Below are 17,001 nucleotides of genomic sequence, written 5' to 3'. Positions count from 1 at the left end.
ACCGATTCACGTTTTTACATTTACTTTGGTGTGTAAAGAGGGTCGCACACTGGACACGCAGCTCAGTGTTGCATCTAGTACAACTCGGAGGTATCGTACACCGGAAGCGCACATTAAATAGCGCAAGCTTAGTCAGATAGCGTCTACTTAAAAATGCAAAATATACGCCAAAGTTAATCGCTAACAATTATGATGTTATTTAATGTTAAACTATGTAAGTGGCGCTCTGTGCCGCGACAGGGATTTGAGCAGGGTCCTGAGACACCTGTGTGCCTACACTCAGAGAAAACAATGTGTCCTGTTTTTTAGAACGGCGCTGCGCGTCCGGTGTGCGACCCCCTTAAGTGTGTATTAGTACATGTTAATGATATGCAAAAGTACAAACCCCAAAGTAAACAATTACGCGAGTTATCGTCTCCAACATAAATCTCTTTTCTTGGACTACAACAAACACACGGATTGTAGGCAACAGTTTACTTCCTGGACTGGTAGGCAAGACCGACATTATCATACTTCCTCCCGCTTCGGACTTACAGCCTGTAAGCATTACAAATCTTTCAAACATGGTAAGGAGCATCACATTTCCGGCTGACGTCAGAAGTATTCAGGCCAATCATAATGTACAGGTTAGCTGGCCAATCAGGGACACAGAGCTTTTCAAATCCATGCGTTTCAGGAAAAGGGTGAAAAATAATGTGTTTTTTGAACCATAAATCACGCAAACACATTGTATTATACCAAATACACAAAATAACATTGTTTTTAGCAAAGAAATAGGTGCTCTTTAATTTTATATTTGTTTAGTGTGCATGTTTGAGGTAGATCAGTTTCGCCAAATTTTCCACTCTCCAAATAAATAAACATCCATTTGTGTCTATACTATTATAATTACAAGGTTACCTCACGTACCTTGCAAAAATGTATATAAAGTATATGTGTACTAAAGCTCATCTCACTCATTTCCATCTACTTCAAAAAAAGTTTTATTTTCATATTTAAATGTATCTACCTTACAAAGATTATAATACTTTATTATAACAATTACTCAATAAAAAAGAACATCAAACCCAACAAACACATTTACTACGTAACTTTTCTAATACGCTAAACAGGTGTCCTTGTCATCCAACACCCATAACAGAACCATATTTCTGAGATGTAAATCAAACTGCATCTCATAAGGCATGTTTTGGGTCAGTCACCTGAAGGTCACGCATCCAAAAGTATAAGCGAGACCTTTTCTAAAAGTTAAACTTCTGCTGACCGGTGAGCCCGGGTCCTCTGTAAAGTTTTTTATAAATACACATATATCTGCATACTTGCAATTATGTATGTTTCACATATTGTACATTTGTAAAGAAATATATTAATATCAAGTACATAAGCTTACATACTAAAAGTAATAACTTATTGTCTGTATACTATAGACACAACAAAAAACAAATGTAACACGATATACGAAAAGTATAGAAAAAAACTGATCTGACCTAGACACCAGTATTGAGGTTTTCTTGTTTTGGTGAGTTTACAGTTAAAACACTGTCCTAGTGGAAGGTGGAGCAGCGTGGAGATATTAAAGGTGAAGTGCGTAATTTCGGTGCTACTACCATCAACACAAATGTTTAACAAAATGTACTTTCCGGATAAACAGATTGTCCTGCCTTAAACTCATGCTATTGGTTTGGCCAATGTTTAAGTTAGTCTAATCATATTAAAGGGACAGTTTACCGAAAATTTAAAATTCTGCCATTATTTACTCACCCTCAAACCTGTATACATTTTTTGTTCTGCTGAACACAAATTAAGAGATTTAAAAAAATGTTAAAGGCAGGGTGCATGATCTCTGAAAGCCAATGTTGACATTTTAAATCACCTAAACAAACTTGCCCCTACCCCAATAGAATCTGGACCTTCTTTTGATAGACCCGCCCCACACATACACAACCCAGGCAATGATGTCATTTAGTAGACACGCCTCTTAGTGCTGATTGGCTACAAGTGTGTTTTGGTACTCAGCCCGAATCCCTTTTCCAAAGTGTTTTTCAAAAATCATGCACCCCGCCTTTAATACACTCTAAAAAATATTTAACCCGGGCTGGGTAACTATAGGACAGAACACATTTCTGGGTTAAAATTACCCAAATAATGGGTTGTTTAAACCAACTGCTGGGTTATTGTTAATCAACCATGTTGAAACAGCCCCATCTGAAAAATAAAATTAAAGTCTTCAGGATTTCTAGGAAATTAAATTCAGGTGTGTTTGATTAGGGTTGGAACTAAACTCTGCAGGACAGTGGCCCTCCAGGACCCAGGGTTCCCCACTCCTGGGTTAAAACAACCCATTATTTGGGTCACTTTAACCCAGAAATGTGTTCTGTCCTATAGTTACCTAGCCCGGGGTTAAAAACAACCCAATACTTTATAGACTGTAACCAGTTCTGGGGCACCATTCACTTCCATGTTTACTTTTTTCATACTATGGAAGTCAATGGTGCCCCAGATCTGCTTGGTTACAAAAATTCTTAAAAATATCTTCCTTTGTATTCAGCAGAACACAAAAATGTATACAAGTTTGAAACAACTTGGAGGGCGAATAAATGACAGAATATTAATTTTTCAGTGAAAATCCCTTTAAAAGTATTTTAACATTGAAAACATTACACGCATCACCTTTAAAAGAAGAAAGTATCTGTCATTGCCTACTCATCACCTCACTGTATCATTTTTTCATTGAACACTGAAGACTTATTGAAATATATACTGCATAAGTCATATGCACTACCTTTGTAGTTCTCTATTGGAGCTTGACAATTGGGATGACCATAATCTTTTGCTGTATGAAATATATATAAACTATATTCTTTTGTGTTCAACAGATAAAAATAAATCATGAGCTTGGACCGATATAAGGCCGAGTGGATTTTCATTTTTGGCTGAGCTGTCCCTCAGCGAGACACTGTGGTGATAAGTGTTTGCGAAGTGAGATGCAGGAACATCTGGAAAAGAAATTTCCATGTGAGAAGACCACGTGTGCTGGAGATGCTTTAGACACCCAGTTACACTCTTATCCACACGATCTTTTAATCCTGCTTTTTTTCAGTATTGATCCATAATTCAGGCTATCCCGATTATCTGTACCCCCTCCCTTCTCGAACTCTCTCTGCTTTCTTCTCAGTGTAGTATGTTCCTCTAGTGAGCAGCACGCAGACGCAGGAGGAGTCGATTCGTATCCACCGCCAACCTACTCTGTTATTGACATCAGATGTAAGCGCACGCACAAACGACTGTTTGGTTTCACACTTGCTCATCCAGTGTTTCTTATCCACTCCCAAGCAGCCTGCGCCCTCCACCCCCTGCCCTTCCCCTTTACCCTCCTGAGATGGCTTACGGCACTTCGTTTCATAGAAGTACTGCTTTAGTGGCCCCGTCTGGGTCTGGATTTCTGGTAAGATATTGACCTTTTGGCCCTTCTGGTCCACTGAGGTTTTCCTGTCAGTCACCCACCCGCTTTCGGCTTCGCACACCGAGCGCTGGCGGCTTTGTGCGGTGTGACTGAGTTGCCGCTTGCGGCGGATTCTCGGCTGTTGTTCGTGGGATGATACGTGGAACGAGGAGGGGTTGTCTGAATCAGAGACACCCAGCAGTAAGTTCTTATATGACTCTTGGTCCGCTCCTTCCCTGGCTGGGGTAGCGTCCATCGTGTGGCTTTCCTCATCCTCAACGTCATCAGCCAGCAACCCTAACTCCAGCATTAGGAGCAGAGGTGGATGTTTGGGTGGAGAGAGGGCAGGAGAGAAGAGAACGCGGGGATGGGCGTCGAGCAACATCTGATCTTCTTCTCGTAGGCCTGCGTCTAACCCAAAGCCTAGTGCTGCTCCCAAACCTTCCTTCAGTATCTTCATTGGCACTTCCACCTTAACCCCAGCTGGCTTCACCATCTCTCCTTGCATTTCGTCTTGATGTTCTTGGGACCTCTTCAGAAAGCCCTTAGAAACATCAAGACTACTCCTCATGTTCATATCAGTCTCTGCCTCAGTACTCTTTTCTTCATGAAACTCAGGTTGATGGTCCTTGAGAACGTTATTGCTTGAGCTGGCATTTTTGGCCAGACGTTTTTTTTGTGATTTGTATTCCATATTCTTTGTGTCATCAGATAAAATGTTTTCTTGGTTAGCTTCACTTTTGATTATACTGTCCGCTTCATATGTAAATGGGGATAATGCGATATCCTTTCCTTTTGTGTGATTATAAGTATCAGCTGTTCTGTCGTTTTTGCTGTAGCTCAAACTATTGTTACTGTGAGAAACAACAGCATCGTGGGAGATGTTGCTCGCTGTTAAATTGACTGGCATGCTGACTGAATAGCTGCTGTTGCTGTCGTTTCTGCCAGGCTCTATCGTCGCGGCAACAAGCCTGGATACAGGACTTTGAGGGAAAGGCAGGGCCGAGGCGATCACCATGGCAACCAGGGGAAGCCAGTGCATCACTTCCAAGACGTGTCAACTAAAAAATATAAACAGACAGAAAGCGTGTAAGAATAGAGTCACACCACCAGCTGAATTCATTGCAGAATGGGCTCAATGCCACCTCATAATGTTAGACTAGAAATAAGTTTATGGTGTAGTAGCTTTACTGCTTTGGCAAATGTCAACGGAAAAAGATGAAAAACTGCTGAATGATGTCTCTATGAAAATAGAAGCGCAAACATGCTTTACTTTCGCTTTAGTCATAAGGACACTGGCTTGCCAATGTCTGACAAAGCTCAGTTTGAAATAAAGCCACAAACAGGGTTGGTATGACACTGGCCTAGTTTAACATGAAACCACACACAATTCCGGTATGCCTGGAAAAGATTGTACAAAGTGTCACAAAGAATGCTGTACTACTATAAGTGGAAGAGCCGAGAAATGTAGAGGACTTCAGCTTTAGGGTTCGAAGGAATGCTTTGATTTGATTATCTGTACCGATCGTTACTGTTACGAAAGCATGTGTTTTCTTCGAGTTTGCATTCTCTGTATCTTTTTTCCATACGCTTGACCCGATGGTCCCGCATTAAAATACTTGTGAAACATGACTCTCGGCAATAGTGGGAATGCCTTAGAGGTTCGAGTTATTTATTGACAGTAACGGCAAAGTTCAGCAGCCTTCTATCTAAAGCGTCTGGCTGGTTACAAATGCTAGTGATTTATTTGTTTATTTAGTGCAGGCTAGAGAATACTACACTGATGGAAGATAAACTCTTCTCGCCTTTTCTCTTTTAGCAGGATCAGGATGAACACACTCCCACTGTCAACCACCAGATGGAAGCAAAACCAGCACCAAACCAAACTGACCAGGTGTGAGCTTTAACGTAGCACTTGCACTGTGGTTTAGATAAGTTTGGTCACGTTTTCAAAACAGATTGTAAGTTAGAATTAAATAACCAAAAATAGATGGAATGGCTGTCTGACTATAACCTGAAAACAGAAAGCTAAAGCTGAATTGTAATACATCACCTAACAGAATTGCACAGAATTCTCAAACTGTGATTTTATTTCAGTCTTTCTTCGGTTAGTCAAACACCACTGAACTAACACTATAGATTGAACCAATTTACAAATAGCTAACTTGTAAGTGGTCTCTGCATATCAAGCTAGGATAGGAAAAATATTTTTAACCTAAAAATGTACCAATTATTAGCTTTAGTTATGATATAAGTAATAAATAAATGATCAAAATTAATATATCAACTAAAATAGATATTAATACAATAATACAAACACTGTGCAAATCACAGAAACAGCTCCCTTATATTAGGGTGTGATGTTCTTATGCACTGTCCCAAAAAATGGTCCCAAGCACTGGGGCAGTACCCTTTATAAAGGTCCTAATATAACATAATACATATCTGCACTTAAATATAAATTTAAAGGTATAGTTCCCCCAAAAATATAAATTCGGTCATCACCAAACCATTCGTGCACCCCATTTACTTCCATAGTATTCTTTTTTTCTACTATGGAAGTGAATGGGGTCCACAAACGGTTTGGTTACAAACATTTCTCAAAATATCTGGCTTTGTTTTCATCAGAACAAAGAAATTTATGCGGGTTTGTAACCACATGAGAGTGAATAAATGATGAAAGAATTTTAATTTTTGGGTGAACTATACCTTTAAGTGCAGATATGTATACATTTGGCACCAATATGTACTAATATGAAATCTTTAGGTGCCAAAGTGTACCGGTATTTTGAAAGGATACTGCCTCAGGGACAGCTAGGGACCATTTTTTTTGTTTTTGACAGTGTGGGTGACTTAGATCAATGGTTCTCAAACGGGGGTCCTAAGATGGTGCTGGCGGGCCCCGTTTAATGACATCTTAAAATAATAAATAAATTAATCATAAATTCTGTGTAATTAAACTACAGAAATAAAAAGGCTACTAACCAACAGCACTAAATTGAATAATTTAAAGAGCAACTATGGTCCGATTCATGATTTTACATTTCCTTTGGTGTGTAGGTGTGTATTAGTACATGTTAACGATATGCAAAAAGTACAAACCCCAAATCAAACAATGCCGCAAGATATCGTCTTCAACGTAAATCTCTTTTCTTGGACTACAACAAACACACGGATTGAAGGCAACAGTTTACTTCCTGCGAATCTTTCAAACATGGTAGGGAGCGTCACAATTCCGGCTGATGTCAGAGGTATTCAGGCCAATCACAACTTACAAATTATCTGGCCAATCAGGGACACAGCGCTTTTCAGATCAATGAGTTTTGTACAAAATCAGTGCGTTTCATGAAGGCAGGATATCTGGAGCTACAAAAATGTACGGTATGTGGAAAATAATGTGTTTTTTAAACCATAGACATTTTCAGATTCTCTCTCTCTCTCTCTCTCTCTCTCTCTCTCTCATTTTTGCTTTATATAATTTTTTATCTATACTATCCTCTTAAGAAATTGATAAATCCCCAAATAATACAAATATTGCAAATCTAAAACAAGTATCCACCAAGAGTTGTGGTGTAATGCTGCAAGAAAAGTATGCAAACTGTGCAAAGTTAAGGCCAGGTGTAAATCTCTCACCATTCCTGTTGTTGCTGTGCTGAGAGAATAACGAGGGAGAGGCGTTTAAAGAGAAAGAGAGCAGAAAAAAGAATGTTTAGAATGTCAATGATGTGGCTTCAACCGAGAAGACTCCTCCTGGGTTTCCCCAGGTGGGACACACAAGAACAGGGGGGCAGGGGGGATTGCAAAGGGCGAGTAAACCAACATACAGACAATAAACAGACTATCCGTTTGAGGGGAGATAATCATTAAGGAGAGTGTGGGTGGACTGTAAGGTTGACATCATGTGCAAAATCACCACTTGTGACACACCACTCCGCCCCGGACACTGTTTTCCAAAAACACTCGAGCCGAAAGCACACACTCACCGACACGCACACAATGCTCAGCCGAACCTGCGGACACATGCAGGGAAAGAATGCCACCAGGTCCATACGTGCACATGCCATGACACGGAGCACTAAATGTATAAGTACGCACTTCCTGTTTAGCTTGCACACAAAAACAGGTGTGCTGGATGCAAATTAGGCTTCATTAAACTGCTGGTCCTGTTACATGCAAATGATTTGTTCGATGGGCTAGAGGCTAGAAAGCCTGTATGTCTGTTTGGTGACACTTTAACAGTCAGGTTTACTTTCACACGCACATACAGTGTAGGAGTTGTATTTTATGGACCTGGCAATCAATCCTTGCACAAACTATGAAATCGCTGCATTGTGTTGACACAATATGTAGATACAATGTTTACAATACTGCTCAAAATGACAAATGATCAGAGGTTAAGCAAGCCAACAGTTGTGGATGAAGGCAGGATGTGCATTGCTTGCTTATATGTGTGTGTTCGGGCACTTAAGTGGATAGGGTGTAGCACATGTGAGTGTACGACTTGACGGTTAATGTGTATGTTTGCTTTGGAGCGGGAACACAAGCAGTGGGCAGGCACACACACGTGCAGGAGACGTATCAGTAGTTTATGGGCGTCATGCAGAAGCACTTCATCAGCACGCTTCATTTGTGGCAATGACATGCTCTGCAAACGCTTCCATCCAGGCCCGTCAAGCAGTGCTGCATTAATCTTGCATGGCACACGCTCAAAAATCCCTCACTCTCCACACTGCTGCTATCTTCAATTTCAAGGTCCTAAACACAAACACAATGAACCCATATGGGTTCATTCTTATACACTCTCCGTGCCCTACCTCACAGGAACCTCAGCTCGAATACACGCACACGTATCTTTTCTCTGAAGCCGCTATTCTCCACCCCCGTGACGACTGTAATCTATGATCTCTCAGTCACAAAACCACCTTCAACAAACACTTAAGGCTCTCCCACAGAGTACGATCCTGGATCTCACACGACCGAAACCTTAAGCCTGCTAACCTCTTTCCAAGATTTTGATTTGAACTGATGTTTGAAATCAACCTGGGGGGTTTACAACCATTTCACGCTATAAGAAAACAAGTATTCCAAATCAATTATTACAAACTTATGACCTGTATTATTTCAACTCTTCAATTCGAACAAAAGCATGACTCATTATAGACATTCTGCAATCCCCCTGTCCAGCCTTGACATGTTTGACCATTTTGGAATTTTCCCATCATCCCACTCAGCGTATACACTCTGCACGCTGTTATTGTATATCTCTCATACGTAGTCACAAAGCATAGCATTGAAAATTATGATGCAAATGATGCAAGGAAAAATAAAAATATCACAGAGTACTTTGAGAAACACTCCAAAATGATGAAAACTAGTTCTTCTGATGTCAAACAGATGAAGTTGTTGACATATGACATCATGTCAATGACATTTGGGGTTCAAGCAAGTTTGGCCCACCGAGTCACAGTAAGATGATACAGAAACAAAGATAGTTTTAAGAAACAAGTTTCTGTTAATTTTAAACAGCAGTAGATGTTATTATTCCAGTAAATACATGTGACCACATATGACAAATATCCCTGACTTTTTTGCCAGGTAGGCTAATGCAGGCTACGCAAAGTGACTGTTATTGAAGGATGGGGTAACCGCAACTATACTGGACCCAAACGTAATCCAGAAATGAATGAGTAGACAGTCTTTAGAGCAGACTGATCTCACGGAAAGTCGTGTTATAGTCATGAAAAATTTGATTAATTTATTTTTGTCCATGGCAAGAAATTCTCATTGTTTTTCCTATTTTCTTACCATTGTCACTTGAGGTTGGGGTTAGAATCACTTTCTGTTACATTTTTAGACATCCTTACCCAAACCCCAACTCCAGGCGAGAATAGTTTTAAAAGCGGAAGGAAAACATCTTGAAACCAATACATAAAAGTACATCCTAACCCAAACCCCAAATCTAACCCCAACCCCAAGCGACAATGATTTAAAAATAGGGAAAAAATTAAAAAGCAATACACAAAATGACATGAAAAAGAAAGTTGTGCCATGAACATGAAAAACTATTTATAGAAATTTGTGCGAGTGACACGAAAAAGACATTCGTGCTCAAAGCATGAAAAAAGCTGAATTTCGTGTCATGGACACTAATAAATGAATCACATTTTTCGTGACTATAACACGACTTTTGGTGAGATCATGTTGCATGTCTGAATGTATCCATAAATTATGGTTTATTATTATCACTGGATTTCAAGGAAAAAAATAAATGGTAACATAAATTATGACAACCTTATATTGTTGGTTTAAAACATTTTTGTACAAATACCTTCAACAAAATACTATATTTTGACATAAAGGGATGATTATTAATCCAAGAGAAACATAAAAAGATCATTTTTTATAAATCTTTTGTATCTCTTTAAATAATTTTAGAGACCTGGCATACTGTACATGTGTTTCTGATCAGATGTGCTGCTGTTGAAAAATCAGTAGCCTATCCACCCACATCTGAAAATGGCTACACACATACAACTTTGCCTTTTGTCCCAGTCAATTTAAAATAGCTCAATGGGGGATATTTTGTGAAAAAAAATATTTTTGAAACAATTCTAAATCTTTAACTAAACCATTTCTATTGTTGCAAAGCCACTTTGCTCCAATACACAATGTCCTCCCAGGAGCGCTATAGAAATTAAACTAAACTGCTTCAAATCCAAGTCTAAAGAAAAGAAAATTGCATCAGTTCTCATTATACTGTCTTAATTCCAATAGTAAGAACATGGTGTGGAGATCTGCTTGCAGGGTGAGGAAATGGTTACATAAATGTTTACAGTTCAATAAACAAATGCTTTGAGCATCTTTCCCTTGCAGTAAAGCCACATGAATTTCAAAACTGCAAGAACATGTAATGATCGCAAGTGAAACGTGTGGTTTTGGAACATTTTCCCATGTACATTTGCCATCTCATGTAAATTCTCATGTAAAACCACTGGGAACACGTGATCCACATGTAAGGGATATGTGTTCTTGCACATGTGAAATGCATGTAGACACGTGAAAAAGTATGTGTTTTTTTCTCTACCGGTTGTTTTTTATATAGGTAGCCAGGCTGGGCAGGTGATTGACAGGATTGTGTTAATTATTGCTTTAATGGCTGCCTGCTCCCACTCCACATTGTTTAACTATGTAAACACAATAACACTGACCTACTACTCTTGTTTTTACAGCCCTTTTTTTCACACTTAGGCTACTCTATAGATCACACTTAAAAAATTACTGCTGAAGGTGTAAACAGATTATTCAACATTTCATTTTGAGTAACAAAACTGCACATGCAATAACAAACAAAACACACCTCCCCAGTCTCAAGCCCTCATTCATCTTAAACAAATTTACTTTAATGTACAAATAATTAACATGGAATACTTATTAAATCAAAGTATAAATTGTGATTTGACATCTATATCTAAGTATATTCAAAATTATTTATTAATTATTTTATACTTATAATGCACTTTAAATATGTAAAGATTTCTGAGGCATGTTTAGCTGCTACACTAAAGAAAACTACTGAAGAACCTCTAGGCACTTTTTAAAGACTCTCAAGTATCCTATTTATGTTCTCAAGGCTCCTTATGAAACTTGTTTCTAGTTCTTGTAAGGATTTTAGAAACGGTCAGTTCCTCTACTAAAACCATAATAAGGAAAGGCTTTACATGTTTACATAGTTTATGACCGCATGACATATTTGCACTTTTAAAAATGTTGTCAAAATTTCAAACGACCATAAAAATGAACAACGGAAGGAAATGATCATTAAAAATGATGAAGAACTTAAATAAATTTGTGATTTGGACTTTAAATAAGTTCTCAACCTACTCATATCCTAAGGTTAAAAAGCCGACTTGACATATCTCTCCTGCAAAACGTTAACATGTACATTTTACAGGTAAACAAATAAAAGCAATAGTAGACTGTGAACAACGGTCCAACTACACTGACACGCGCATAGGGCAGAGAAGTAACGCAACGCATCCAAGCTGTAAACGAGCAACGCGACAAACTAGATCATCACACAGGCTTTATTGATTACATAACAGAAGCAGTGTTGATGGAGTGTGATCGGAAAAACAGATGGTTGATGCGTTGCCACGGTCTTAAAAACAAGATGCGATTAAGTCTGTAATTGTTTTAGCCAAACTGTTTTCAATCGGTGCCTTTCTCGGCCTGAAAGAAGCTCTCGCGATCATTTGAATTCCGACGCTTGACAACCTGTCAACGCGCCCGATCAACACCTGTCTCGCATTAAATTAACATGCACAGAAAACAAACCTAAACATCTGTCACTGTATCAGATCTGGGGAAAGCGTCTGAACGGCTAGTGGGACACCTGTATTGCGCTTTAACGTTGTCATTAAAACGCTCGACGCGAGCACTTACCGTTTAGGTGAGTTTCGGGCCACGCGTATTTTCGGCAGACACCACATTGATTCCACGGTCCGTGAATCTTACGTGAAAACGAACGAAATTTCCGCGCTCCACAGCAACTCCCGTTTCACAAAGTTCGCCAAGCGGACGTCTCCCATATCAGTCCAGACTGGAGGTCCACGTCGAGCTCTAGATCCACATGTCAGAAAACTTATCAGCTATGTTTTGCGTCTTCAAGTGCGAGTTTCTGGAAGATTGACATGCAAGCTCTTAATTACCATTCTGCGAGCAATAATACACCTCTAACACTGCGTGTATGAGCATGAGCCATACTTTTCCACGAGTCAACGAAATAGCCGACTTTGAGCTATAAATAACAGCTTAAGAGTAACTTAATCTTCAATAAAAGTTTCACTAGTTTGTTAAGTTGATGCAGAAAATCCAGCGAGGGAAAGGTCTGAGCGCTTGAGCTGTGCGGTAAGGTATCTTCATGAAAGCCAGTAAGGGGACAAGAGCTAGTGGGAGTGAAAGAGGGCTGGTTTAGAAGAAGAGGAATGGACACAGTGAAAGAAGACATTATGGTAGAGGAAAAAAAGGACGAGGACCATCTGCTGGCTGTGGGTGTAGAGACTTGTAATGAAAAACACAAAAGACTAACAAAAATAGGTTAAAAGTTATGTCGAGTCTATGTTGGGCAGTGATTTATTGTCGGTTGATTGGACTTAAACAAGTGCATCGCAGGACTTTTGACCTTGTTGTTGGTAATGATTTATAAGGAGAAATGGGAATTTCACCTGGGAGACCGTTTAAAATGGTTTCTGTCAGCTTGTGGGGGTCTAAAAGGGTCCGGACTAACTCTTAAATTAGGGGCCAATTTGTTAAAGCAATTTCCTCCAGAGGTTTCCTTTACAGCATCTACCACCACCCAGCCCTTTTTTTTATAGCAGAATACGTATATGGTATACATGTAGCCTAAGATCTCTCTTGTTCTCCCTTGTTCTTTTACCAGGCAGAAATTTCCATCCCACCAAAACCCATTTCCCCAGAAAGTTTAAAAAGATGAAAGGATAAGGACAAGAAAGGAAACAAAAGCGAAAAGTGTTGTGTTACAACCCTGCCCCTGTGAGACTGTCCGTGAAAGAGTTAGGGGATGAGAGAGATGGGGTAGAGAATACAAGAATAAGAGAATGGGGTACAGAAAAGAGGCTTTCAAATGAGTAACGGGCAACCGTTCATATCTTACACACACACACACACACACATACGCACAGAAATACAAAACTCATTGAGGTCTAAAATGTGGTCCAGCCCCTTCATATCTTTACTCCTGTCCTCTCCGAAAGTTGTTCCTCCCTTTTGGCATTTAATGTCATTCACTGCTAACTTCTGCCTCCTTAACACTATTCTGTCTCTCTGGTTTTGTCTGAACTTGTCTCGTATGCACTTAGATATTTCAACCCCAGGGCGTATTGGTGAGAATGAAGGAGTGAGAGTTCTCGAGAGCGAAACGAACACAGAGAATGATTGAGAGAGGGAGAGAAGAGTCACTGAGGTATTGAAAGAGATGACAGATGAACAAAGGTAGAGAGGGGACAAACTCAAAGAGAGTTTTCACACACTTGCTCAAATAGGAAAACATGCTTTCTTTCTTTCGCGCACACACATGCATACATACTGTACATTGTTCCAACACCTTGTCATTGAAAGGTGACGGTCTATATTTGTGTGTAAACAGAAGAAAAAAGCCTTATCAAGACTTCGTGTGAACCAGCATTACTTGTTTTTGAGTGAAAGCCCTCTACACCCCAAACAACTACCCAGGGCAATACCAGGACCACACCGCATGTCATTTACAGTACTGAGTCATAGAAAAACGCTTATGATGAAATAACACATCTTTCAGATGCCGAACCTATACCACAGATAACAGTCTGCTTCGCACGTAATGCAAACAACAAAGCAACCTCAAAACCAGCAATCGTTCATTATAGCGATTATTAAATGTTCACTAGGTTTTTGTTTTCTTTGTGTCCCCTCTTGCTCATTGTGGGTCCCGACATGGGATTTATTACTATGGCAATGGATATCCCACCTCAAATATCAAAGCAATTACAATCTGTTACATAGCCATTATAGCAATTATTGAAAATAGCAGAGCTGTCAAGGAGACCGGCATGCTGACCACAGACACAAAGATCTCCTTTGCCTGAGGTAAGGCATTTAGTCAATTACCGAATGCTTTCCTTTTCCCAAAGCAATCTCATTCGTTCATTTATTTATTAAATACTCTCTTTATCTGTATCTTCTCCAGCAAATGCTCAGATCTCTTTCTCGGTTACTTGTTCCTGATGAACTTCACCACTCCACCTTATATTACCTCCATTTTCCACACACCCCAGCACCACCATTACCTCTCTCCTGGTGTTCTCTCACTTCCACAAGAGCGGGCCGCAGCATGTGTTTCCAATTTCAGCTGTAACGCACAGCTCACCGCAATCTGACCTAATTAGCCCCCTGTCTCATGAATCCGCCCTCAACAGCACCCACTGTGGCAGACAGGGTAGAGGTCAGGAGTCAAGGGTCGTCGGAGGGAGTGGGAATAGGGGACGGACGATCGGATAAGGAGGACAGTGTCTCTGATTGATGTGCCAGGCATTGTGGGTGCGTCCTTGGTGATCTGCTTAAAAGTGTGACTGCGGTAATTTTTGCGGTATTAGGGATAAAGGGGGGTCGCTGAGGCCTGAAATTGGATTTTGCTGTAAGACAAAAAGGGTCAAACATGAGAGCTCATTACATAGCAGCATACACAAGCGCACATGTAGATAAATTTAAGATGTAGGCAGGGACAAACATGCACACTTAAAATATATCCACATTCCGTACAAAAAAAACTGGCTTGAACCACAATGACTTTTTGTTGTAGCTGGTGAACCAAGATGTGAAAATCTTCAGAAGGAGAAGCTTAGATAAGATGCTTGAAATGGACCCCAGCACCCAAAACACAACTTATAGTGATGATTTACTGTACACTACACTTTCAATGGGGGTCAATAGTTATTTTCAATAGGGGTCTCATACACCTCAAGGTTGGTACTGGGTAGCCAGTTTTGGAATGCATGCTACTGAGAAAGGGAGGAACTAGCAAGGGGTTTAAGAGGAGAGATTGATTTAGGAATGCCTTAATTATGGGAACTGAGAGCCTTACTTTATGTTTTATCCCTAATGAGAAACAGCTTCCTATGGAACGGAGCAATGCAGAAGTAATGGTTGAACTTTAAAAGCAATGATAGTGCTATAGAGAAAGGCTGTCAGCCTTTATAAAGCATGTAAAAGTGTGGCTCCATGCTGTGTGTGTTTGCTGTAAAATTATATGGTTACAATTTATACAACTCGGACCATTTTTATATAATCCCACCATCAGCCTCACTTTACAGTCCTCATAACACCAACAGAGGAAAATCTGTTAATAGAAATACGTTCAATGGGCGACTTGCATGAAATATATACCACCGTATGTTTAAATATGGAAGTAGGCTACCAAACCTGCGGGTTTTGGTGGAGCCCAGTGTGGTGGACCACAGTCGCCGCAGGCAACCACTGTGCTTTTACAAAATCTTAAGGGTCTTAAGCCTTTCCGCTTGAGTTTATCTCCACTTAACAAGTGTGCTTGAGAAGATAAGCAGAGAATATGGTTGTCCCTTTATAGCAAGCCTTACATTAAGTGCTTAATTCACTTTGATATTGTCGTTCTAGATGATGATGTATTTGGAATGCATTTTTTTTTGCTGAATCAATTAAATTTAACAACCATTCATAATGTATTTAAAGAGTTAAGATGCAAAAAAGTACAACTGACATGTTTTCTATAAATTAGCTCTTTTATTGGGCTCCTAAACTGTAAAAATTCTTTGCTGCCTTAACATTTTTGTTAAATTAACTCAAGATTACAAGTCATTTCAACTTACTTTTATTTATCTTGACTAGAGATAAGATGTTATACAGTAACTACAGATGAGTTGTTATAACTTTTACAATAAAGTTTACTTTTTTCAACTGTATTTTATAAGTTGTAGAAACTCATCTCTTGTCAAAATAAATAATATTATGTTAACATGACTTCTAAATCTGAGTTGATTCGACAAAATTAAAAAGGCAGCAAAGATGTTTCTATAGTGTACGTTTAGGTTCAGTAATTCACTTTAATGGCAAAGAAAGGTTCTTAGTAATTAAAGGGGCGGTTTCCCGGACAGGGATTATCTTAAGCCAGGACTAGGCCTTAGTTAAATTAGGATATTTAAGTCATTTTTAAAAGCATAATTTATGAATAAACATTACTGGTGTGCATCTGCAGACACAACACTCGCACTGAAATATTAAGTTATGACAGAGCAAGTTGTTTACGGTCAAGACAACACTAACATTTAAGTTAGTCTGGGACTAGGCTTAGGCCCTGTCTGGGAAACCACCCCAAAATGTCTTATTTTTCAGAAATGTCACTTTAGTAATTTTACTTGTGTTTAACAAATTTGTCTGCCTTTGGCTGCAACTTCTAAAAAAAACTTTGCTGGACTTTGCTGAAAATCGATGTGGCTTTAGTAGTATTTCTGAATGGCCTAAGGCAGGGATTAAGTGGATTTAAAGCGAATGTATTTAATAAACATAAAATACGTGCCAAGAGCATTTTTATAATTATAATCATTATCTAATTTTTTACAGAGATGGTGTTTGGTGGCTTTTGCATTTGAGCTCCTCATTTGTAGCGCAAGTAAAATATATAATTAATCTCACTGCAAAACAGACAATTGAAGATAATATATCCGTAACATCAATGCCTGAAGTAAAAGTTTTTTTATTGTTTAAGTTTATGAACAAATACTAACAATGTTCAGTGTGTTTTCTGCCTAATTCACTAAAAATGTAATAAGAATAAAATGTGGCACTTTTTTGCAGCACTCTTTGTTGTGGTCTGTTTCGTTGTTATTTTTATTTTTTTATTTCACACAAGACTTTAACTCCTTCACAGTTTCACATTAGGCTAAACCTCTGTGTTGCCTGTAAACCACTTCTATGTACATTTGCTTGTGTCCAGATAGCTTGGGTTTCAGGTCATTGAGCATTTTGATGAAATT

General features: G+C 39.2%; 1 protein-coding gene across 1 annotated transcript; it reads right to left on the bottom strand.

Moving 5' to 3' along the window:
* Positions 1–1,011: 1,011 nt before the first annotated feature.
* On the bottom strand, positions 1,012–12,384 carry ntf4 (neurotrophin 4). The gene is made up of 2 exons (XM_065279345.2): positions 11,885–12,384; positions 1,012–4,503 (listed from the first exon to the last, which is right to left on the bottom strand). The coding sequence occupies exon 2, from the start codon at positions 4,482–4,484 to the stop codon at positions 3,129–3,131; it is 1,356 nt and encodes a 451-aa protein (XP_065135417.1). The 5' UTR covers positions 4,485–4,503; positions 11,885–12,384; the 3' UTR covers positions 1,012–3,128.
* Positions 12,385–17,001: the final 4,617 nt, after the last annotated feature.

The sequence above is a fragment of the Paramisgurnus dabryanus genome, chromosome 3 (assembly GCF_030506205.2).
Source record: "Paramisgurnus dabryanus chromosome 3, PD_genome_1.1, whole genome shotgun sequence".
Taxonomy (NCBI): Eukaryota; Metazoa; Chordata; class Actinopteri; order Cypriniformes; family Cobitidae; genus Paramisgurnus; species Paramisgurnus dabryanus.
This window is presented reverse-complemented; position numbering and strand designations above follow the sequence as displayed.